The 24,695-nt window shown below is 40.1% G+C and overlaps 1 protein-coding gene and 1 long non-coding RNA gene across 2 annotated transcripts in view; both read left to right on the forward strand.

Moving 5' to 3' along the window:
- Nucleotides 1–15,011, forward strand: part of Jhbp3 (Juvenile hormone binding protein 3) — a 39,514-nt gene extending 24,503 nt beyond the window's left edge. The window contains exons 3-7 of the mRNA XM_067158426.2: nt 1,569–1,661; nt 3,377–3,521; nt 6,810–6,943; nt 9,109–9,258; nt 12,945–15,011. Of these exons, the coding sequence (XP_067014527.1) occupies nt 1,569–1,661; nt 3,377–3,521; nt 6,810–6,943; nt 9,109–9,258; nt 12,945–13,099 (677 nt within the window). The 3' untranslated portion in view covers nt 13,100–15,011. The remainder of the gene's footprint in view (nt 1–1,568; nt 1,662–3,376; nt 3,522–6,809; nt 6,944–9,108; nt 9,259–12,944) is intronic.
- Nucleotides 15,012–20,364: 5,353 nt separating this feature from the next.
- LOC136885485 (uncharacterized) overlaps nt 20,365–24,695 on the forward strand; it is an 82,694-nt gene continuing 78,363 nt past the window's right edge. Inside the window, exon 1 of the long non-coding RNA XR_010861538.2 lies at nt 20,365–20,425. This is a non-coding gene — a long non-coding RNA (uncharacterized lncRNA). The remainder of the gene's footprint in view (nt 20,426–24,695) is intronic.

Raw genomic sequence — 24,695 nt, forward strand, 5'->3', positions numbered from 1 at the left:
TTACTTTTAGACAAGACGGCAAACCATTAGCTGCAAACTCGGCCTCTTAGCAGCGTATTTTCTTCATCGAAAATTGTTGAAAGTTGTTGAATCTCTATTGACTAAATGTTTTGGGATTCAGTGGTGAACTGTAGAACTGATGAAGTTTTATAAATAACTCACTGATGACAACAACCTTCCCCAAAACAATCCAGAAGATGTGAGCACAGTGTAGACAATTAATGTTTAATTCTAGTTCGTTTTGTGTAAATACATTGGCTATTCACTATATTGATTTCTTTTTTGTTCATCATCATCATCATCATCTGTTTACCCTCCAGGTTCGGCTTTTCCCTCGGACTCAGCGAGGGATCCCACCTCTACCGCCTCATGGGCAGTGTCCTGGAGCTTCAGACTCTTGGTCAGGGGATACAACTGGGGAGTATGACCAGTACCTCGCCCAGGCGGCCTCACCTGCTATGCTGAACAGGGGCCTTGTGTTCTTTTTTGTTAACTTTCAAAAACATAGCATTTTTTGTGTATTTTCATTCTTTCGTTTGGTGCAAACCCGGCCATCTCCAAAATTTGAAATTTAAATATTCCAAATAATTATACATATAAAACATTGGTATTCTGTAACATTCATTACAGTGCCATTTATAAGCGATTAAGCAAATCAAAATAATTTTAAATCTCGTTCTTTAGATTGTATACGTTATTTCGGTCTCCTAAAATATGTAACCATTTGGAGATGGTCGGTTTTGCAAATAGACGACTCAATTTCGTTCTTCCATATAACGTCACGACATGAATGAAAATCCACAGCCTGTTTCCAGTCATTATACCGGGTCAGAAATGGAATGAATGAAGCCTCCAATCTAGCGGCGAGGATAGGAATTGTGCCGACTGCCGAGGCCTGTCGCACTTATCTGGGGCAATGATTAATGACTGACATATGAAATGAAATGATACTGGAGAGTGTTGCTGGAATGAAAGATGAGAGGAAAAACCGGAGTGCCCGGAGAAAAATCTGTCCCGGCTCCGCCTTGCCCAGCACAAATCTCACATGGAGTGACGGGGATTTGAACCACGGAACCCAGCGGTGAGAGGCCGGCACGCTGCCACCTGAGCCACGGGGGCTTCAATGCTACGACATATGGGTAATATATTGTTTCAAAATTATCGAAAACTCAGTTGAGATGATAGAGCGACTTGTTCGAATTCGAAAAGTCCTAACATGTTGAGCATCAAAAGACTTATCTAAAAGTCAAGGTGGCCGAGCGTTGTTAAGCTATTTCTAGGCTACCGGAGCACCCAACTTAACATATCTCCTGCCTCAGTGGTAGAAAATTATTTGGAACACGTGGACGTAAGAAATAAAGTGTCAAACATAAAATTTCGAACCCAGACTGACTAGATACTTATTTCGACATTAACTATCGCCCGTTATGTGTTTCACGTCATGACAATGTACTCAACATAAACCCGTTCATTTTCTTGCAATACTTTTTGAACTAAAAATAATTTAAGTAGAGCATTTTCCCTCAACATGTTTTATATTAATGTGGCTGTATGCTTTTGCTTCTCAGCTGATTACATCAACGTCTGTAGGCGAGCAGATCCAGAACTTGCCCAGTGCATCATGAACACCGTAGAAGAAATTCGGCCACGCCTAGCAGACGGTAAGTCATCTGCTGTATCTGCAAGTGAGTACTCACTGTTTCTCTGATGTATATTCAAGGTGCCAAAAACAAATGCTTTCGTGCATCTTCATCAATTTAGAGCCCCAATTTTTAGGCAGTAATAGGATAGGTTACAATGCCAACTTACTAAAGAGAGTAACAAGTGTACGCTAGCCTGCACAAGTATTATGCTATGAGGTTTGCATAAACATTAGGAGTACGGCCTATCAGAACCCCTAGGGTGTATGTTACTCCCGCTACATTATTGAAGAGCGGGCTGGCCGACACTTCCTAATAACCAAATTAGTTTGCATTCTGCATAAAAACCCCACATCTATTCATCACAGACTGTTGTGCCTTTCTGAGTTTTGTCGGTAAGCTTGTGAGAATTACCTATGCACCTAAATAATTTTCAAAGAATTTTCTAGCAGGTGCGATAATCTCATTTCGATAATATCCATGTGACAGTCGACCGTGATTGGTTGAAATTGACATGAACTGTGAATTGCATTGGTCAGCATTCAGTGTGTGGCGGATGAGGTAAATAGTCAGAGGAATACGGGGAAAATAAATCCAAAAAACATAGAAAATGCATGTATCTAGTTGTAAGAATAGGCATGAGATGGTGTCCTACATTGTGAAGTCTAGGAAATACCTCATCATTAATCTTCCGTGTCTAAAAGCAATGCCTTGTCTATGCAACCATTCTTCTCCGTCCTCAGCTCCTCCTTTAGTTTGATAGTAATAACAATAATGAAGACTCTATGCCAAGTCTTGAAGGAATTGTTTCCTCGGTCGTCCTCGACCTATCTTTCCCGAGATTTTCCCTTGCAGCAGATGGCTATATTATTTTATTTATTCATTCTGACATCAATACGTGTTTGCCAAAGGACACAGAATAGCTCACAAGTCCTTTGAAAATGTAATTGAGTTGTTGGTTTCGTAAAAGGAATACCCTTTGCATCAATACTCAGAAGTATGAACTATTTTTTATGCTGTCAGGAGGAAATTAGGATATAAACTTACTGAAGAGTATTGTAGCCTGCACAAGGGTTATGCTATGAGGTTCACATAAACATTAGGAGTACAGCCTATCAGAACTCCCAGGGTGCATGTTGCACGTTTTCCATGCAAATGGCTCCGCAGTATTGCCAATGAGAATTTTGTAATCGTGGAAACAATTTTTTCTCGAATATTTATGCCCAGTCTGTACCATTACCGCCATTCGACAAATTTTCCGGGGATGGTCCCCCTAGCACCTAGAAACAGTCCTCTTAATCATATATTCCTGACACTGTAGTCTCTCTGGAAGTGCGGTATTGCTGATGCGTATATATCCCGTTTTAATTTTTTCTACGTCATTTGGCTGAGAAAGAGAGTCTTCAAACCTTATCGTAGGCAGGTGTGGCCAGTGAACTTAGCTCCACTTCCCTGTATCGTTAGCATCAGTTCTCTCTCTTCCCTTTGATTTCTTGCAGAACGTTTTTGTTTGTTCTATTTTCAAATCATATAATTAGTTTCATTCGTCTCCAGACCCACATCTCCAACGCTTCAGAGTCCAAGAAGTATTTATGGGATATACAGTATATTATGTTTGTTGCATTCTTAGTCTTTTTATCATAGGAAACATAACTGGAGCTCCATCTTTTACAGATAATTTCGCGTAGCTGCGAGTGAGATTGCCTACAGGTAATCTGATTTCTCATTACTTTCAGGAATTCCAGATCTGAACGTGCCATCCATTGAACCTCTGCTTATTAAGGAAATAATCGTCGCCGGAGCTACCAACAGCCTTTTCAAAGTATCAGCCACGAATGTGAACGCTTATGGGTGCAGCAACTTTAAAATCACCGGAATGCAGTACGTACTTAATATATTTATTTACTGTCTTGAACAGTAAAAATTAATTGGAAATTTTTAGTGATTATATTCATATATCTTAGAAACAAAAGTTACTCTTCCCATGTTACGTCCATGTCAATTGTATAGAATCGTAACAAGAGTTATGAAATTTCCTCATGAACCATATTGAGTGCAGCTGTAGAGGGAAGTTGTACTTCGACGTTTATGGATCTGCGAAACACTTTTTTTTCTTGCTAGGGGCTTTACGTCGCACCGACACAGATAGGTCTTATGGCGACAACGGGATAGGAAAGGCCTAGGAGTTGGAAGGAAGCGGCCGTGGCCTTAATTAAGGTATTTGCCTGGTGTGAAAATGGGAAACCACGGAAAACCATCTTCAGGGCTGCCGACAGTGGGATTCGAACCCACCATCTTCCGGATGCAAGCTCATTGCCGTGCGCCTCTAACTGCAAGGCCAACTCGCCCGGTGCGAAACTCTTGACTTACTCCATAGGCCTACTGTATAGTTATCCATAGGTAACCACTGTACTGGTGAGTTCGTCCCAAATCTTTTTTAAAGTTTTTTAAAGTTTGTCCCTGTGCCATGTTGCCTGTGACAGAGAAGGCTAAATTTAGTTGAAATTGCCTCCGGTTAAGAATCAATGGTCTATCAAAATTTCCAGATAAATTCTTCGCATAAAACACGTTCTTCCTGAAGCTGAGCCCATCAGAATTTCTGCATGAACAATATATTTGTCTAGCTTTACCACAGAGATAAACTGAATTGTTGGTTTCGTAAAAGAAACATCAATGTACATGAAGTTTCATCTAGAACCTAAAATTGTCCTACTAGACCTCCGAATGTTTTGCTCAGCTATTGCATCTAATATAATATACGTCGCCTGATTTCAGTTATTCACTTGATATATTGTATTGAAAAGGTGGACCCTCTTGTCAATTTATTTCTTATAATTACACTTCAATACGGAACAAAAATGAAATTTATAGCATATAATTAGCTTCGCCACAGTCAAACTCGTCTGCCATTTATATGTAGATTTCTCATTTCTTCCGTAAGTCTGTACCTTCATTTTTGTTCCAACTCCTTTCAACAGTTCAATAAACTCAAATAATAACACTAAATCCTTGTATATTTACTTTAAATGCAGTAACTTGATCAATAACAGACAGCAACCGGCCCAAGCAACATGGCGACGGGCACATATCCTGGCTAGAGCGAGCGAATGCATCGCGGTTCGAGTCGCCATCTCTATGTTATTCTATTCTCATTAGCAATCACCTCCAACGAAGCTTCAGACACGTAATTTTCTTTTCTTTAAGAAGTACCAAATTCCTGGTTGTGACAGCTTCGTTGTTCTTTTCTTGTAAAAGAAAAGCAATAGCATATATCTGGTGTGAATTTCAGCTCATGAAACCATCTCGGGCTTTTTTTCATAATCGCTTTGAATGACAGACAGAATGGGGATTTTTATATAAAGAGTTGTATTTATTTATATCGTAAGGCTATATATTAGAACAACAATAAGTTATATGCAACAGTCAGGTGCCAATACACTTTCTAAAAGAAGGTACAAACACAACGGATGGACGATCGCAAGGTTTATGTCATAGAAATGAAGTAGGTTGTTACAGGGCAATTGAATTTCATTTGATTTGCTACCGCAATTAGCTTTTCATCTGTATTGAACCGAAAATAATAACAATAATTTTTTGCTTTACATCCGTCCTAACGTCTTGACGGTGTCGAAATGTTGTCCCGCAGGAGTTCTTTAATGTGCCGGAAGCAAACGACCCGGAGTTGTTACCTTTAGAACGCCCTTTACGATACTAGCCGGCCCCGTGATGTAGGGGTAGCGTGCCTGTCTCTTACTCGGAGGCCCTAGGTTCGATTCCCGGCCAGGTCAGGGATTTTTACCTGGACCTGAGGGCTGGTTCGAGGTCCACTCAGCCTACGTGATTAGAATTGAGGAGCTATCTGACGGTGAGATAGCGGACCCGGTCTAGAAAGCCAAGAATAACGGCCGAGAGGATTCGTCGTGCTGACCACGCGACACCTCGTAATCTGCAGGCCTTCGGGCTGAGCAGCGGTCGCTTTGGTAGGCCAAGGCCCTTCAAGGGCTGTAGTGCCATGGGGTTTGGTTTGGTTTGGTTTGGTTTACTATACTGACTTTATACTTTACTACCAGGTGTATGCATAAGTCTTTTCTGGTTGCACTAAGAGATGGTGCCCGTGAACAGTACGCAGCGTATGAATTTGACAGATACGTCAGTTTGTTCGTCTGACATTAACCTACCAACACACACAAGTTGAGTCCGCCAAATACTAGCGTATGTGTTGTAGCCTTCAGTGATCATGTCAACATTTGTGCCTGAAAGAGAACATTTGCAACACGCATTGCTTTTCTTCTTTAATCTAAATAAAATGGCTGTGGAAAGTTATCGTTTGCTGATAGAAACATATGGTGAATACGCTCCATCGATTAGAACATGTGAGACATGCTTTCGATAATTTAAACGTGGTACTTTGTGTCACGTGGGACCAGAGCGGTATTGTGCATTATGAACTCTTGAAGCCCGGCGAAACCGATAATGCACAACGCTGTCGCCAACAAATGATGAATTTAAATCACGCATTGATCGACAGACGACAGGAATGGGCCAGAAGACATGACAAAGTGATATTTTACGCCACAATGCACCGTGTCACACAGCAAAACCAGTGAAAGACACCTTGAAATCACTTGGATGGGACATCTTTTCGCACCCGCCATATTCTCCCGACTTGGCACCACCTATCACCTCTTCGCATCAATGGGGCACGAGCTCGCAGAGCAGCACTTTAGGAATTTCGAGGAAGTTAGAAAATGACTTGACGAATGGTTTGCTGCAAAAACAAGCAGTTTTTTCTGGCATGGTATTCATAACTTACCTGAAAGATGGGCGAAGTGTGTAGAAGCCGATGGCCTTGAAAATTACGTGTTTACTTTACCACAAAATCTAGCAAAACACCTGGTATACTGACAGAATCTATTGAACACAATGTACGCTTTTCATCCGAGGGTTTTGTGTTGCTCGTTTTGGTTTCACATGAAGGTATTTTCACAGAAACAAGGTTGATTGGGATAACAATACATCATAATTACATAGTTATTCCACAACGAGCCATCGGAAACCTGGGGTTCCCTTATACCAATATACTCAAGAAGGTATCCCTGAACACCCTCCGAAAGTTTTTCAGTGAAGTTCGGGCTCACTCTGTATACTATACACTTCTTTTGTTTCCAGAGCCGACATGGAGAAATACATATTTTCTTTCCAACTGGATCTTCCACTCCTGAACATTGATGCCCGATATGACGTGGACGGAAGAATTCTACTCATCCCTATCAAAGGAAATGGACCAATGAAACTTAACATTAGTAAGTAACTTTGTATTCCAACAAGAACCAATGGTGTATTTCGTAGTGCGGGATGGGGTGGGCCGAACTCAGCACCCTCCCGAAATTAAGGAGAAGCTTTACTGTTATAACTAGACCTTGTATTTTTAGACAATATTAGAATGCAAATTATTGTTTTTAGGAAGTGTCGACCCGCTCGCTCAACATCAATCCTACGAGTTCTGATGGGCCGTGCCCCTAATGTTTATGCAAATCTCATCGCATGACCGTTGTGCAGGAATAAGCTCACCTACTACTAGCTTCAGTAAGTTCTAATTTTTGACCTATTACCGCCTAAAAAGGCGAGCTCTAGACCTCACACAGTATCAGGCAAGACCGAACGCTATGAAATAAGCATATACAGGTTCTTCCTTATAAACCCAGACCGTCCAACAGCGTTCTTATTCTGTACTGGAGGCGCGCATAGTTCTTGATCTTGTAAGGCGCGTGTACGTGTTCGACCTCTCAAGCATCAGTCGCCAGTCTGAATCTCAGCTGCTAACATGGTGAGAAAGTTATCATTGCAACACTGTATTCTCGTATGTAAAAGTTATTTTAAGTACGAGTCAGCTCGACAGGTACGCGTTGCATTTATTCAGCAATTTCCTGGTGAAGTGCCACCTTCACGAGCACAGATTCATGTAATTGTAAATAAATTTGAAACTACTGACTCAGTACTCAATAAAAAAACATGCGCGCACATGAACAGTTTGAACAAAGGAAAAGCTACATGACATTGGTGCAAATCTTCAACGGTCACCGAAGAAATCACTCAGAGGTTTCAGTTTCTTCTGCGCACAGAGCTACATATCAAACCGTACAAGTGTACACGGGAGGTAAGTTGGGCTGAGGCAGCTGCTGTAGCACAGAGAACAAACACCGTGCGCTCGGTCTGGGTTTATAAGAGAGAGACCCTGTACATTAGGAGTACGCCCTATCAAAACCCCTAGAATTTATGTTACTCTCGCTACATCACTGGAAAGTGGGCTCTGATCAAAACCCCTAGAATTTATGTTACTCTCGATACATGACTGAAAAGTGGGCTCTGATCAAAACCCCTAGAATTTATGTTACTTTCGCTACGTTACTGAAAAGTGGGCTCTTATCAAAACCCCTAGAATGTACGTTACTCTCGATACATGACTGAAAATTGGGCTCTGATCAAAACCCCATTTATGTTACTCTCGCTACTTTACTGAAAAGTAGGCTCTTATCAAAACCCCTAGAATTTATGTTACTCTCGCTACTTTCATGAAAAGTAGGCTCCTATCAAAACCCCTAGAATTTATGTTACTCTCGCTACTTCACGAAAAAGTGGGCTCTGATCAAAACCCCTAGAATTTACGTTACTCTCGCTACTTTACTGAAAAGTAGGCTCTTATGAAAACCCCTAGAATTTATGTTACTCTCGCTACTTTCCTGAAAAGTAGGCTCCTATCAAAACCCCTAGAATTTATGTTACTCTCGCTACTTCACTAAAAAGTGGGCTCTTATCAAAACCCCTAGAATTTATGTTACTCTCGCTACTTTACTGAAAAGTAGGCTCTTATCAAAACCCCTAGAATTTATGTTACTCTCGCTACTTTCCTGAAAAGTAGGCTCCTATCAAAACCCCTAGAATTTATGTTACCCTCGCTACTTCACTAAAAAGTGGGCTCTTATCAAAACCCCTAGAACTTATGTTACTCTCGCTACTTTCCTGAAAAGTAGGCTCCTATCAAAACCCCTAGAATTTATGTTACTCTCGCTACTTCACTAAAAAGTGGGCTCTTATCAAAACCCCTAGAATTTATGTTACTCTCGCTACTTTACTGAAAAGTAGGCTCTTATCAAAAACCCTAGAATTTATGTTACTCTCGCTACTTCACTGAAAAGTAGGCTCTTATCAAAACCCCTAGAATTTATGTTACTCTCGATACGTTACTGAAAAGTGGGTTCCATCAAAACCCCTAGAATTTATGTTACTCTCGCTACGTTGCTGAAAAGCGGGCAGGTCTACACTCCCTACTAACCAAATTAGTTTGCATTCTAATCCATTACTGAATAAAATTCCGAAGTCTAGTGATGTCATGATCAGCTTCAAGCTGACTAATACTGGAGAATGCCTGTATAATTGAATTCTAATCTGTGGCGATACATTCTTTCAGCTAACACCAAGGCCGACGTTCTGCTGAACGGAGAAGTGTACCAGAAGGATGGAGACGATTACATCAGGTTTCCCGACATGAATATTAAATTCGACATTGGAAAGGGAAGCGTGAAGTTGGAGAACCTGTTCGGTGGGGAGAAAACCTTGGGTGAGTACATTGTCATCTGATGGGCATGGAAAGTGCTTCACTTGTAAGCAGTCAGCCATCTTCATATTTTTCTAGCTGCAGTAGCCGGCACTGTCCGGTACCTTTTTGAATTTTTACTTGCAGGATTTGTATTCCCTGTTAATATGTGTGAAGTGAATTTTGTATAGATTTATTTATTGTGGCGTTGACTGATATTTTATGAACTATGTTGTGGTTTTAAAATTACTGACATGTGTTTTTCCTTTCGAGCGAGGTTTTTTTCTTATTTTTCCAATATCTCTTCATCCTCTCGCTGTGTTCCTTTTTTACGTTGTCAGTCCATCCTGTATTTAGTCAGGTGGGCTTTACAGAAAATTTGTGTTTGCGAATTAAGGTTCTGAATTTCGTTCTATCTCGCATGGCTTCTTCATTAATGCCAATTTCATTTAGGTCTTCGCTGATTTCTTGTAGCCAATTATAGTGTTTTTTAATTGATAAAGCTAAGTTTAAAATGTTCTTTGTCAGCCTCTTATTATCTACTCTATATAAGTAAGACTTTAATGGCCGTTTCCTGATAGTATCTGTGATTTTTTTCGGTAACTTGATATATTTCACGCGATTATTCTTTCATCCAAATTTCATTTTCCTGTTTAGTTCCAAGATTTATCTGAAGATTTTACTTTCTTCTTTTCCGATCATCTTTACTCAAGATTTTCCACCGACTTAACTACAGTATTATAATGTTGCCATTTTTCATATAATTTTAATTGTATCCTTTCCAAGTAATTTTGTATGTTCTATGAAGTTTTGCAGTTCTTTCTTTGTAAGCTTGCTGATCTAACACTGCTGGGTCAATAATTTCACCTAGACACTTAAATTACCGGGCAAGTTGGTCGTGCGGTTAGGGGCGCGCTGCTGTGAGTTTGCATCCAGGAGATAGTAGGTTCAAACACCACTGTCGGCAGCCCTGAAGATGGATTTCCGTGGTTTCCCATTTTCACATCAGGCAAATGCTGTAGCTGTCCCTTAATTAAGCCCACGGCTGATTCGTTCCTACTCCTAGCCCTTTCCTATCCCATCGTCGCCATCAGACCTCTCTGTGTCGGTGCGACGTAAAGCAAATTCTAAAAATTAAAAAAATTAAATTGGTCTACTTGAGTGATAATTTCATATTTGGTGATTAACGGTTGACTGTTGAAACCTGATCTAGTCCCTTTCATATACTTCGTCTTGTCATAAAAAGTGTGGAGTCCTGTGTTGGATACTATTTCATGGAATTTTTTTCTACAGACTGGATTGCTCCCTGTCTGTTCTCGGATGTTTGCGTTAAACTTCGCCCTTGTGGCAGCCCAGATTGTCTGCAAAGTAGGCGATCCTTTCAAACAAACAAACAAACAAACAAACAAACAAACAAACAAACAAACAAACAAACAAACAAACAAACAAACAAACAAAAAAACAAACAAACAAACAAACAAACAAACAAACAAACAAACAAATAAATAAATAAATAAATAAATAAATAAATAAATAAATAAATAAATAAATAAATAAATAAATAAATAAATAAATAAATAAATAAATAAATAAATAAATTAATTAATTAATTAATTAATGCATTGACACGTAGATATGACGTTCACAATTCCAGCTGCCATTGGGAATGTACCCAATTAGCCTAACGACCCCGAAATCTGTGGATTCAACACTAATATCGGTCTTCTATTACTGTTTTGCAGGTCACACCCTTCCCAACTCTACCCCTAGGAGTGTCTTACCACCACAGTATTTTTTTTAGGACAGTAAGTCATATGTTTACCAAGTTTAGGTGGAATTGGTCCATGCGTTCCACAGCTATGTAGGAACATACATACATAAAATTATATTTCTGTCCGTACTTTATGAATATCAACCTCATTTTTGTACTCCGGTTAAATTAATATTTGTTTGTCCGTCCCTCACAACATGACAGGGAAACTGGTGTGGGGAATTTTAATGGAAATTGGTATTTAAACCAGTAACTTATAACTGCTATTGGTATCGTAGCTATAATTGTTCAAAAAATTCAAAATAAGGAGGAGTTTCAGAAGGGGCCTAAAACATAAAACTCGATGTGTCACATTTGGGGTTGGTTTTAAAGGAACATTTCTCATGACCTAGTTGTTTTACAATATTATTTAGAAACGTTTTTTGTTCCAATTTTCTTCCGATAGAGTGAAAAACAGGACACACGTAGCGACTACGGGTGGTCCGCATTTTGACCATCAGCTCCTGTGCGAGATGCGAGGGATTAGTCCCATAAATCCAATGTATAGCAGCCATCTTGCCCATCAGCCCCTGTGACTCACGCGATAAAAGGGAGACATAACTGTCATGACCACAACATCTTAAATTGTCAGGAATCACACAACGAAACATCCAAAACAGGGAGAAGATTCAAAAATTCACACATGTCATATTGACTACGAAGATAAACAACAAAAAACTTGGTCCGAAGAGAGAAAAGAAGCCCACAGCAACATGTTTTTACAACTTGCTTTACGTCGCGCCGACAGAGACAGGTCTTATGGCGACAATGGGATAGGAAAGGGTTAGCAATGGGAAGGATGCGGCCATAGCCGTATTGAAGATACCACCCCAGCATTTGCCTGGTGTGAAAATGAGAAACAACAGAAAACTACCTTCAGGCCTGTCGCCAGTGGGGTTGGAACTCCTATTTCCCGAATGCAAGCTCAGAGCTGCGGGCCCCTAACCGCATGGCCAACGTGCTCCGTAATAAATAAATTAAGGCAACATGGCTACAAAGAAAGCCAACCAAACATCTCCAAAATACTTTGAGGAGTCCGAAATGGACTCATTCGTGAGTAATAATAACGTGTTGTTGTTTGAGTCATCAGTCCATGGACTGGTTTGATGCAGCGCTCCATGCCACCCTATCCTGTGCTAACCTTTCTATTTTTACATGACTACTACATCCTACATCTGCTCTAATCTGCTTGTCATATTCGTAACTTGGTCTACGCCTACCGTTCTTACCACCTACACTTCCTTCAAAAACTAAATGAACAAGTCCTGGGTGTCTAAGATGAGTCCTATCATTGTATCTCTTCTCCTCGTCAAATTTAGCCAAATCGATCTCCTCTCACCAATTCGATTCAGTATCCCTTCATTCGTGATTGTATCTACCCATCTCACCTTCAACATTATTGTGTAACACCACATTTCAAAAGTTTCTATTCTCTTTCTTTCTGAGCTAGTTATCGTCCATGTTTCACTTCCATACAATGCCTAGGAGTATACCAATGTTTGAGGTGAGCAAATTTCTTTTCTTAAGAAAGACCTTCCCTACTTGTGCTAGTCAGCATTTCATGTCTTCCTTACTTCTACCATCACTAATAATAATTGTGATAACTAAAGCCCGGATTTTCATGCGGTAATAGGTTAGATTGCAAACTAATTTGGTTAGTAGGAAATGTCCGCCACCCGCTCTTCCATAATGTGGAAAGAGTAACATAATTTTAGGGGTTCTAATGGACCGTACCCCTAATGTTTATGCAAACCCCATAGCATAATCATTGTGGAGGTAGACTATACTTGCTTCTCGCTCCAGTAAGTTTGCATTCTAACCTATTAATGCATAAAATTTCGGGCTCTAGTGATAACAATATCTGTAATGTCCTAATGTCTTACGTTTATCATGTTTGCAGGAGAAGCTATCAACGCAGCTATCAACGCCAACTTCGGAGGGTTCCTGACAGAACTGAAGCCTTCGATAGAACGGGAACTATCTTCAACTATGTTAGAAGTAGCTAATAATGTAGTTAAAGATTTCACACTAAATCAGCTTTTCCTTGTAGACTAGAAGTATTAATCACAAAAAACGTAATCGTAACGAAGCAACCCACCTTATATAACAGAACATAAAGACTTAAACATTAGCGTAGTGCAGGGACGTATTTGAGTATCATGAGCGGTATAAAGGATATCAGATCTCAAAACTTTGTAATTTGGCGACGAAGAAAACACAGTGAGCTAGAAATTTGATATTGATTAAATGTAGAGGTTATTCAATGAATTTCTGTTTACTAGCCAAGGTCATAAGGAAATTAAAATTGTTAATAATTTATTAAATTCCTTCATAAAATCTGCTATGGCTCCGTCTGTTGGAAGTATGAAGTGGATAATGGATGAGACTGATTAAACCCAATCACGGATTTCTAAATAGGTGTCATAGGCCCGGGAGGCACTTTGGTAGGGACGGTAGTTTTCTCCATTTAAAAATATTTTATTTTCTGAATACTCTGGATTCCAACACACAGATGACTTCTTGCAGCATTCAGAAAGCATCAAGAAGAAGAATTTTAGGAGATAGACTTGTAGTGCTTGGAATAACAAAAATGTAATAATAATTGCAGTAGCCTAATTACTAGGCGAAGGATTTTCACACTATAAATGGTTAGAATGCAAACGTATTCGAACAAGGCGCAAGTATCATCTAACCACTCTACAGTTATGCAGGTGAGTTGCATAAATTTTAGGGGTTCTGATAGTGCAGATCACTACTAGTTATGCAAATCTCATTGCAGAACTGTTCTGCGGGTAGAAAACGCTTGCGCCTTGGTTAAATATTTTTGCAGTCTAACCTACTAGTGCCTAAAAGTGCTATCTACCAATTACTGATGTTGAGGAGAATTAAACATTAAGATTGTCTAGCTGGATGAGTGTTTGCAACTGAAATCTTATCTGCAACTTCTAATGGGTGTTGACAAGAAGACTGCTAATTTGTTATATCTAAGCCTGCTTCTTCGGAAGGTAGATCTTATGTGAGTATATCCAAGTATAGATAACTTTGGATGAGATTAACTAAATCAGCCAAGAAATGCCCAGGAGAACGCTTTTCCTACACTTTGAAGCGTGTAAAGACTTACTTGAGATCGTCAATGAGTGAGAAACGGATTTCTGTGTTGTACTCCCAAACATCGAAAGAAGGTTGATGCAAAAAATAGAATTTGATGTCTTGACAGACTGTTCGCCGTAAAGAAAGAACAAAGATCTTCTCATAAATGGAGATATCGGAGGATGTTATGAATCAATTGAACAACCGGCAAAACTTAATTTTAAGATTTATCAAAGCGTAAATTTATTAATTCTGAATTTGTTAGCAATGACTAGTTTCATTTCAACCTTAGGATGTACCTTAGTACAGTTTCGAATGTTAATTTGATTTATTGTTTTTATTTCAAGCAATAGCATTTTGTCCACTGTCGCTTTACAGATTCCGCTAACTGCTCCACTCAACGTAAATTAGTAATATTACTATAACAAACATAATAATTTTTTTTAGATAATCTAAACTGTATAGATGCTAACAATTCATTCAAAATCACACTGTGATCCATTGATACAAAACGCTACCCAATTCATCTCTCTGAATATATTCTCACCCTATAACTAATCTGGAGATGCATAGATCCTAAATTATCAAAGTAACTGTGATAAACTGTCGGTGATATATACAAATTGGATACGATTTGTTTAACTACGAAGTAATCCCTGGGTACTAGGTTAATGTGACAAATATAAACCAAATATATATATTCAAATAAGTCAACAGCACATAAACACCTTGCTTTAATTTGCAATTTTGATGTACAATGCATTATAGGAGAAGCTTTCTTAACTTTTTAAATCTATCTCAGACTTGTGGATTTTCTCCTCTCAGTTCTAATCCATTATGTCTGAAATAAATAAACAAACAAAAAATACAAATCAAATCATGTGTTTTATTAAACCTTTCCGCATTCCTGTATCGTTTCATTCTTTGTTCTTTCCCAAGAGTCAACAAGTTGGAGGTGAAGGCTGGTGATTAGGATGTATTTAATGAGTAGACTTCAGAATTTTAGGCAATAATAGGTTAGAATGCAAACTAATTTTGTTATTACCGGGCGAGTTGGCCGTGCGCGTAGAGGCGCGCGGCTGTGAGCTTGCATCCGGGACATAGTAGGTTCGAATCCCACTATCGGCAGCCCTGAAAATGGTTTTCTGTGGTTTTTCCATTTTCACACCAGGCAAATGCTGGGGCTATACCTTAATTAAGGCCACGGCCGCTTCCTTCCAACTCCTAAGCCTTTCCTATCCCATCGTCGCCATAAGACCTATCTGTGTCGGTGCGACGTAAAGCCCCTAGCAAAAAAAAAAAAAAAAAAAAAAAATTGTTTTTAGCAACTGTTGACTAACCCGTTCTTCTGTTATGTACCAAGAGTAACATACATTCTAGGTGCTTCAGATAGGCCGTACCCCTAATTTTTTTGCAAATCTAATATCATAACCATTGTGCAGGATAGACTATACTTGTTACTCGCTTCAGTAAGTTGGCATTCTAACCTATTACTGGCAAGAAATCCGGGCTCTATTAATGATTGATATTTAAATACACACACATGCATACAGTTTCATTATAGAATGTTACGCCATTGAGTGTGCAGATGCAAGTCTCTGTGAATTAACTAAGCTTCTCCACAATCGTCTCCACACCTCTTATCATCAAAAGCTAATCACCGTTACCTTGGTCTCCCTATACTTCTCTTACCTTCCATAGCTGACTTCATTAGTCTCCTACGTAACCGATCCTCCTCCATTCATTTCATCTAAAATGTCACCACCACTCAGGTCAGTTTATTCATACCACTACATCTACCGAATTCATTCCTAAATTAGACTTTTATATTCTCATTTCCAATACCCTTCAGCCATTGTTCCCGTGCATTTATATCATAAATCATTCTCGCTACCTTCATATATATTAATTCGAACTTATCTTGAGTCGACCCAGCTTTCACTTATGTACATAAAAGTTGGTCAGAAAACAGGTCGAGGTGAAGATAGACTCGCTCGAGAGCTCAGACGAAATCTGAATAATTAAAAGATCTTTTCCACATATTTCTTCTTCTTCTTCTTAATCCGTTTACCCTCCAGGATTGATTTTCCTTTGGACTCAGCGAGGGATCCTGCCTGAAACGCCTCAAGGGCAGTGTCCTGGAGCGTCAGACTTTGGGTCGGTGGTGCAACGGGGGAAGAGGACCAGTATCTCCCTGCTATGCTGAACAGCGACCTTGTAGGAGGGGAATGGGAAGATCGGAAGGGATGGACAAGAAAGAGGAAGGAAGTAGTCGTGACTTTAATTTACGTACCACCCCGGAAAACCACAGAGGCAGCTTGTAGTGTGCTGAAAAATGTCCACAGTCTGATCCTATTTACTCTCCACCGTCGGGTTTGTACCCTCCTTTCTAAAACGACTTTGAACACCTTTCCTGGTATACTGATCGACGGAGCTGGGAATTAACTGAGTAAAAGTAATTAAATTTGCACTCGTAATTTACTCCTGAAAATAATATTGTAATCGGTATATTCATCGCATCGAGAGCTTTGCAACCTTTCAACCAGAGCACTCGTAAGGCGTCACACCATGGGTATATTCCCGAATACGACCCGCACTCGTTCATTTACTGGCAGGTTATCGTCCTTACTAGTTGACATTTATATAATTGTGTCTAGGCGGCGTGGTGAGTATTGTTTTAAGAGGAAGTAGGTACAACTGGGCAACCATCCTCTATTAACACTACTCACAAGGAGAATGGAGGAGATCGGATACTTCGAAAATTGAAGGTATCGGCAAAAGAAAATAAGGGCGACGAAGGGCGTGAAAATAAAACATTCCCTAGAACTCGCAAACGTAATCCACGGGGAACGGGAAAGAACAATAGTTGACCAAAAGAGGTCAGACAGCAAAGATTTCATCGAGGACACTGACACAAGTGGAACCAATTGCACACTCACCTAACGGAACCGTGATCGCCAACCCACACTCCCAAGTTGAGAAGCCTTGGTTTCCCTTTTAGTTGCCTCTTACGACCGAAAGTTCATGGGAGGAATAACTTGTAGAATCTTTCAGGTTTAGAAAACCTCGCATATCATTTAAGGTCCCCAGGTAAGGCGGTGCATCGGGCTCTGTCTCTACAACTACTAAGAGGAACAAAATATCACTACACGTAATAAATCACAATTCATTTTCCTCGCTTCTTTTAAGCCTTCACCACATACATTTATAATTACTGGAACCAGTAGCGGCGCTAAGAATCTAGTGGAACCCCCGCAATAATTGAAGATGGGCCTCTGGTTTTCTGATAAAGAAGGTCTCAAGTTTAACTCGTAGTACAAGGTTGTATATTATTACAATTAACAGCAATAATAAGTTACACACTTTAGTTTTCAAATTCAAAGGAGTTAAAATAATAGACTTATATGGTACGAACACACACAACAAATTCATATTCCAATTACAGTAACCAAAACACGCTGACCGTCACAATATTAAGAAATAATATCGTTCCGAGGACCAAATAATTTACAAGTCAACCGTCCATCGCAGACCTACTTAGCCACACTGTCTGCCGAGAGTTATAAACAGGCTCGAAACTTCAGTACCTATTTAGAGTTTACATAAGCTTGCTGTCCTTGTTATCGATTATTCGCTGACCACTCGGTTCTCAGTACTGGCTAATAATTACTTCAAAAGCCGTGTTGATTGTTAACAGTGGCAGCCAGGGATGGTTATTATTTGAACAGGTTGGGAAAACCACATTCCTTCAGAAATAACTACCGAACTCCTATAGACGAAAGAAGCTCTGCACTACGGCGGCCTAAGTTTGGAATAATCCTCTGTAATACAAATAATACTGTGTTGTGTGCTGTAGCTTTATCAATATGTAAAAATCACTCTTCAGTTACTGCAGTAACAAACAGTCATAGGCCCCTCACAAGCCCTGCCCCACCCCGCGGGGTCCTTATCGACGCCACTGACTGCAACACGAACAGCTGAGGTTCTGCTTCTAACAATGGAAATGCACGGACCGCATTTTTGTCACCAGACATTAATTACCGGTACATTACAATATTCCGCTTCCATTGTATTGCAAGCAAAATTAAAAGGAAAAATTTGAATGTTCAGGTGGGTGATCGGAAAATTAATGTTAAAATCTGGTTTGTGGTTAGATTATTATGGGACCTCCATGTTCTCAAGGCCCACAGACAACTGTCCATACATTAATACAGCCCTAAGAGCAAGATCCTATCAAATCTTTGATGCCAGGGAGTAAGAGTTGTAAGTCAAAAGCAGGTGCATTTAAGGACATAAGCTTGCAGTTTTGAAAACAGAGACACTATTAATTGTAGAAGATTTGAAATGAATAGGTTTATTTCAATATGGAAATGAAAACCCACGGCATGTTTTCAGTCATTCGACAGGATCTGGAATGGAATAAATGAAGACCCCCATCTAGCGGCGAGGGTAGGAATTGTGCAGGCAGCCGAAACCTTTCCGACATAAGATACACGGCCGACTTGATTCGTCGCTCTAGCTAGGTAGCTAGTGCAGCGAGGGATCCAGTCGGCCGTGAAATGAAAATACATTACTTCATTTTGTGTTCTTTAGCACAGAGACATTAAGTCACTAGGCAAGACTAGTCAGACTTTCCAAATTATTGCTCACAAGTAAAATTTAAATGCCACTTACGAGTTTTCATTATTTCCAGGGTAACGAATTCAAAATATTTATTCAAATATGGGAACGCCTTAACCTCTTCACCGTCGTGTGTTTATTCCGGCTATATTCTCGACTACAGGTTGTGAGTTTCACAAATAGGAAAAGTCCTCTCAGTTTTAATTACTGCGTTGATGGAGTGAAAGCTCCTTTTGGGGATCATTGTAAGTATCTAGGTGTTAATATACGGAAGGATCTTCATTGGGGAAATCACATAAATATCATTGTAAATAAATGGTACAGATCTCTGCACATGGTTATGAGGATATTTAGGGGGTGTAGTAAGGATGTAAAGGAGAGGGCATATAAGTCTCTGGTAACACCCCAACTAGAGTATGGTTCCAGTGTATGGGACCCTCACCAGGATTACTTTATTCAAGAACTGGAAAAAAAAATCCAAAGAAAAGCAGTTCCATTTGTTCTGGGTGATTTCCGACAAAAGAGTAGCGTTACGAAAATGTTGCAAAGTTTGGGCTGGGAGGACTTGGGAGAAAGGAGACGAGCTGCTCGACTAAGTGGTATGTTCCGAGTTAACAGGTGAGAGATGGTGTGGAATAACATTCGTTTACGAATAAGTTTGAGTAGTGTTTTTAAACGTAGGAAAGATCCCAATATGAAGATAAAGCTGGAATTCAAGAGGACAAATTGGGGAAAATATTCATTTATAGGAAGGGGAGTTAGGGATTGGAATAACTTACCAAGGGAGATGTTGAATAAATTTCCAATTTCTTTGCAATAATTTAAGAAAAGTCTAGAAGAACAACAGATAGGGAATCTGCCACCTGGGCGACTGCCCTAAATGCAGATTAGTAGTGACTGATTGAATTTAATAACATCTTACTCAGAACGTGTACACGTGATTGATTGATTGATTGATTGATTGATTGATTGATTGATTGATTGATTGATTGATTGATTGATTGATTGATTGATTGATTGATTGATTGATTGATTGATTGATTGATTGATTGAATAAAACAAAAATGAAGCAGTTCAGTTCACGTAACCGCTGTGGGTAGGTGTTGGTGGAATAAAATCCACGGTATCACCTGCCTGCCGTATTATTCCTTGTAAACTTTATATCATTCCATACCCATATGAAAAAAATATTCTTGATTCCCTGAAGACTCGCATTCTGTGAAATAATTGTAATTTTACTGATTAATTCGTAATAGCGAATATTTCGTAATAATGATTGAGTATTTTTTCTCAGTTGACTGCAAATGAGCCTGATTACTTCTATTTTCTACTTTTCCCATCACTGCTGATCAATGACATACTTCGATCAGAAAGGCTAGTCAGTTGTAATTATGCATTTGAAATTCCCTTCACGAATCCGTCGACGACGTCAATGAATGCCAATTAAACGTTTAGCGTTACATCAGCACGAGGCCTCACTCATTGCAGTGTTGGAAAATGGCACACGCGCAACCTTGGACTCAAACTTCCGACGACACAGTTGACGTTCTGCAAAGTAAAACCTAACTGAATTGCAAAATTATTGAGACTGAAGACTGCAGGGATAGTGGGGGAAAGATACCATGAACTACAAACAAGGGTGCTGACGAGGGAGTTCGATCACTATTGCAAGTAAGTCTTGTCTTATGTGAAAGAGATTATCGAGGAAATAACAAAAACATAAAAGGTATGCACTGTCCTTTAAGTTGCAGCCATTTGATGTTTCACTCAGAAGCAACCATATCTAACATCATATAGGAACAGGGTATAATCTGTTCGTCGATACTGTAAGATCCATCTTTCCTTTCAATTTTCAAGCATCTGCTCCTAACATTATCAATTATCGGCTGAACTTTCTTGATTCATGGACAGAAGCCGGCGAACAGAATGCTTTAATTAGAGAGAAGATTGAGGATGAAAGTGGAAAAGGAAATGGAGGAAGAACCATATGGATTATTTTTGATCCAAGTGTAGGGTCGCAGAATAAAGGCAAGAAAAGTGAACAAATGATGACGGTGCTTCTAGCACAATGATTAGCATTTATGGTTACAAAAAATGTTCAATATGGCCTCCCAACTCAGCGATATGCTGCATCCTTAACACGAAATGGTCGACAGTTGGCTACAACATACAGTATCGGGTGAAATCAGAGCGACATGTCGTTGTATGCCAGCGTTTACATCAGGCAGAAACCAGATATGTCCCTGAGTATTCGCACAACCAGAAGCCACATGGATTTAGGTTGGGAATCTTGAAAGCCACGCATTTGGAAAATGACTGGAGATGATGCGGTTGTTGCTAAAGGTTTCTCGCAGCAAAAATGAATCAATATGCGTCACCAGGGAACTGACGTCAGGGTAACGGAATATTGCACGTTTTGACTTATACAGAGCCATATTTTCGCCTGGTGGCAAGACATGGAACTAATAATTTTTTGTGGCATAATTCGCGAGAGCATTGCTTAGTTAGCATACCTGCGAAATTTCAGACTACTGCGATGATTACAGCCCGTGCTGTACCGCGCTGGACGCCCGGTACTTCCATAATCTCTATACACCTGTTACGGTATTAATCTTACTTTCATTCCCCTGTCTTGAACCTCGTTGTAGTACGTCCCCCCTCCCCCGCTGCCTGACACACCCTTTTTCTCGCTTTTCTGCTACACACTTTTCTTTCCAACTTAAGGTTCCTTCTTCTTCTCCTTCTTTTTCTTCTTTTCGATGAAGCCTGCTAAGGACCACGTGCCAATTTCAATTCAATTCTTCATACTTTGTTGTTTTCTCTTCCGTTCCTTCCAATATTCTTTAATCCTTTCACCATGCTGTTTCTTGCTGTCCTCGGACCACTGCGCACCAGCTTTCTTGTTCAATCTTTCTTGGAATCCTTCCATACTTACCACCCTCTTTCTAAAAATCTCTCTGTCCATAGTTTCTTCTTATATAATTTCTTTTTAAATCTTTCTTTACTTCTTGAATCTAGCTAGTTGTTGCCTTTTCATCCCAAAGGTACTTGAAAATCAAAATGAAAATCCACAGCCTGTTTTCAGTCATTCGACCGGGTCAGGAATGAAATGAATGAAGCACCCATCTAGCGGCGAGGTTAGGCATTGTGCCGGCTGCCGAAGCCTGTCGCTCTCCTCTGGGGCAATGAATAACAAATGAAATGATATTGGAGAGTTTAGCTGAAATGAATGATGACAGGGAAAACTGGAGTACTCGGAGAAAAGCTGGTCCACCTCCACTTTATCCAGGTCAAATCTCACATGGAGTGACCGGGATTTGAACCACGGAGCCCAGCGGTGAGAGGCTAGTGCCCTGTCGCCTGAGCCACGAAGGCTCCTACTTGAAAATCCTTTCTGTTAATCTGGAATCATCCATTCTGTAAATATGTCCAAAAATTGCAATCTCCTTTTTCTTATGGTTTCTGTTATGTTTTCTATGTTCCTGCATATTTCATCATTAGATCTTTATCTCCATATTTCTGTTCTATTCTCCCATTCTGTCAGTCTTTCGTTGAAGTTTGTAATTTTCTATTTCTTCTACCACATTCTTCCCTGTTTTGTCTGATTACCTTGCTGTTTACTTTGCACACACATATGATGGAACAAGAAACATCTTAATTGGAACTCGGAAGTCTAGCACACAATGAGCCATCTAGTGACGAATGAGAGAACCACTTACTATAGACTAAGGCTGGGCCTCCCAGGGTGCATGTACCGGTGCATTGCGTGGTGCAAGGTGCATAAGACGACTTCGCTAGGTGAACTAGAGTGCAGATCGTCCACTCCAATAGCGCTGTTCCTCTCGCTTGCTCTGCCTGACTCTTCTTCCTCACTCGCTCTGCAGCGCTCCACCATCCGAGCCAAATTGAGCTGAGCTTAGCCGAGTCACCCTGAGAGAAAACGCTGGTCCGAACAGAGCCGAATCGGATCGATGCACGGTGCATAGAACCTCTGCGCCTCATTTTGCACGCGTGAGATTTTGGGCGTTTGAGAGGCCCTGGACTAAGGTTAAGGCATTCTTAAATTTAGAACTTCATTATTAGTGAAGTCTTGGTCCAATTCCTTGGGTGAATGGTCAGCGCTGAAGCTTTCTTTCCTGTGAAAGAGGTTTGCGAGATTTAACAACTTTTGGTAGAGGAGACCACGAATTTAGTAATTCAGAAAATTGAGAGCGGTCTGAGATATCAGTATCCCAGTCTTGTAGCTTTTGATGAGGGAGAAGATCTTCTTCTTAAGCCTGCCGTTGTCCATTCTCAGAAGGTGCCCGTAGAAGTTCAGCCACCTACGTCGCATGGTAGTGCTAGCCTTTGTCTCTTTGCTTCGCATTTTTTTCTTGTACGCCCTTGTGGATTTCATACGTGACTATGATGAAGTGCGGAGGGGATAATACATTTCCCTGTCAAAGTCGTGTTTCTACATTGAACCAGTTTGTTTGTCTTATCTTAGTCTTCACACTGCTTACACACTTTTCATACATGGCTTTTATCATTTATACTTCTGCTCTGCGTACCTTCTTTTCCATCAGTTCATCCCAGACCAATTGCTGTGGTATCCTGTCATATTCCTTCTCACTACCTGATGTCAGGGTTATGGAATATTGCACGTTTTGACTTATACAGCGCCATATTTTCGCCTGGTGGCAACACATGGAACTAATAATTTTTTGCCATAACTAGTGAGCGAATTGCTTAGTTAATATATCTACAAAATTTCAGATTCGTACGATCATTACAGCATTGAAAACCATCAGTTTAATAATAATTGTAGACACTCAGCATGGCACATAGCTTAGAGTGAACCATCTAGTAATGAAAGGTACGAATTTGTAATTGGTTTTACGTTCCAGCAACTCCTTTGAAGATTTTCGTTGTCGCTCAGTTTCTGGAATTTTGTCACACAGGATTTCCTTTACATGCCAGTAAATCTACCGACATGAGGCTGGCATATCTGATCACTGGACTGAGCCAGTATCAAACCTGCCAAGTTGGAGTCGGAAAACCAGCACCTTAACCGTTTGATTCACTCAGGCCGGTTCCTCAAAGTGTTAAAAGCCTCATCTGGAGCAGGAATGTACCACAGAAAACCATACATACATGTCTTAGACCGCAAGAAGAATTAGTGCGTCCATTCTTCAGGAGCTGAAGATTTGAAATAATGCATGGCGATACAGTAATAAAGACAACTAATTTCTACAAATACCTGGGAGAAAGGATATCTTCGAACGTTGTTGAGGATCTAGCCATGAAAACCATGAAAGAACGTTTACAAGTCCAAAATTCTTTGGCTTTGCCTCAAACTTTGGCACTATGAAACCATACTGTATGCCTCAGAATGCTTGAACATGGTCAAAATGGGACAACTCAGGAATGTGGAACTGAAAGAACGAGAGATCCTGAGAAAAATCATGGGCCTCAATAAAGAGGTAGGTGAATACAGAATCAGGCATAACAATGAGCTTCACCAACATTTAGAGAGCATAACATCAGCCATGAGTCAGAATGGACAACAAGAATCTTCAACACCCTTTCTAGAGGGAAGGGGACAAACACTAAAGGAACGAAGCTGGTTCGAAAAGATGTAGAATTTTCAAAAATTGATCTCAAGGATATATTTAACAGGGATAAATGTAGAATGCTGATGAGAACATCTGACACACTCCACTCAATGACAGCTGTAGTGGGAGTGAGGTTGACTCAGGAAAGGAAAGCAGCCCTCAGAGCAAAGATGAATATTTGGCTAAGAAAAAAGCTCACAAAAATTAGGAACCATGTGGTCCAACGGGCTTCAACGAAACAGCAAGAAGAAAGAATACTACACTTCTTTGGACAGATGCAAGACGACCTGGAGAATATCTAGAGAAATTGATCATGGAAGGGAAGGCTGAGGGCAGTAGACCATGGG

This window comes from Anabrus simplex, chromosome 14 (assembly GCF_040414725.1).
Source record: "Anabrus simplex isolate iqAnaSimp1 chromosome 14, ASM4041472v1, whole genome shotgun sequence".
NCBI lineage: Eukaryota > Metazoa > Arthropoda > Insecta > Orthoptera > Tettigoniidae > Anabrus > Anabrus simplex.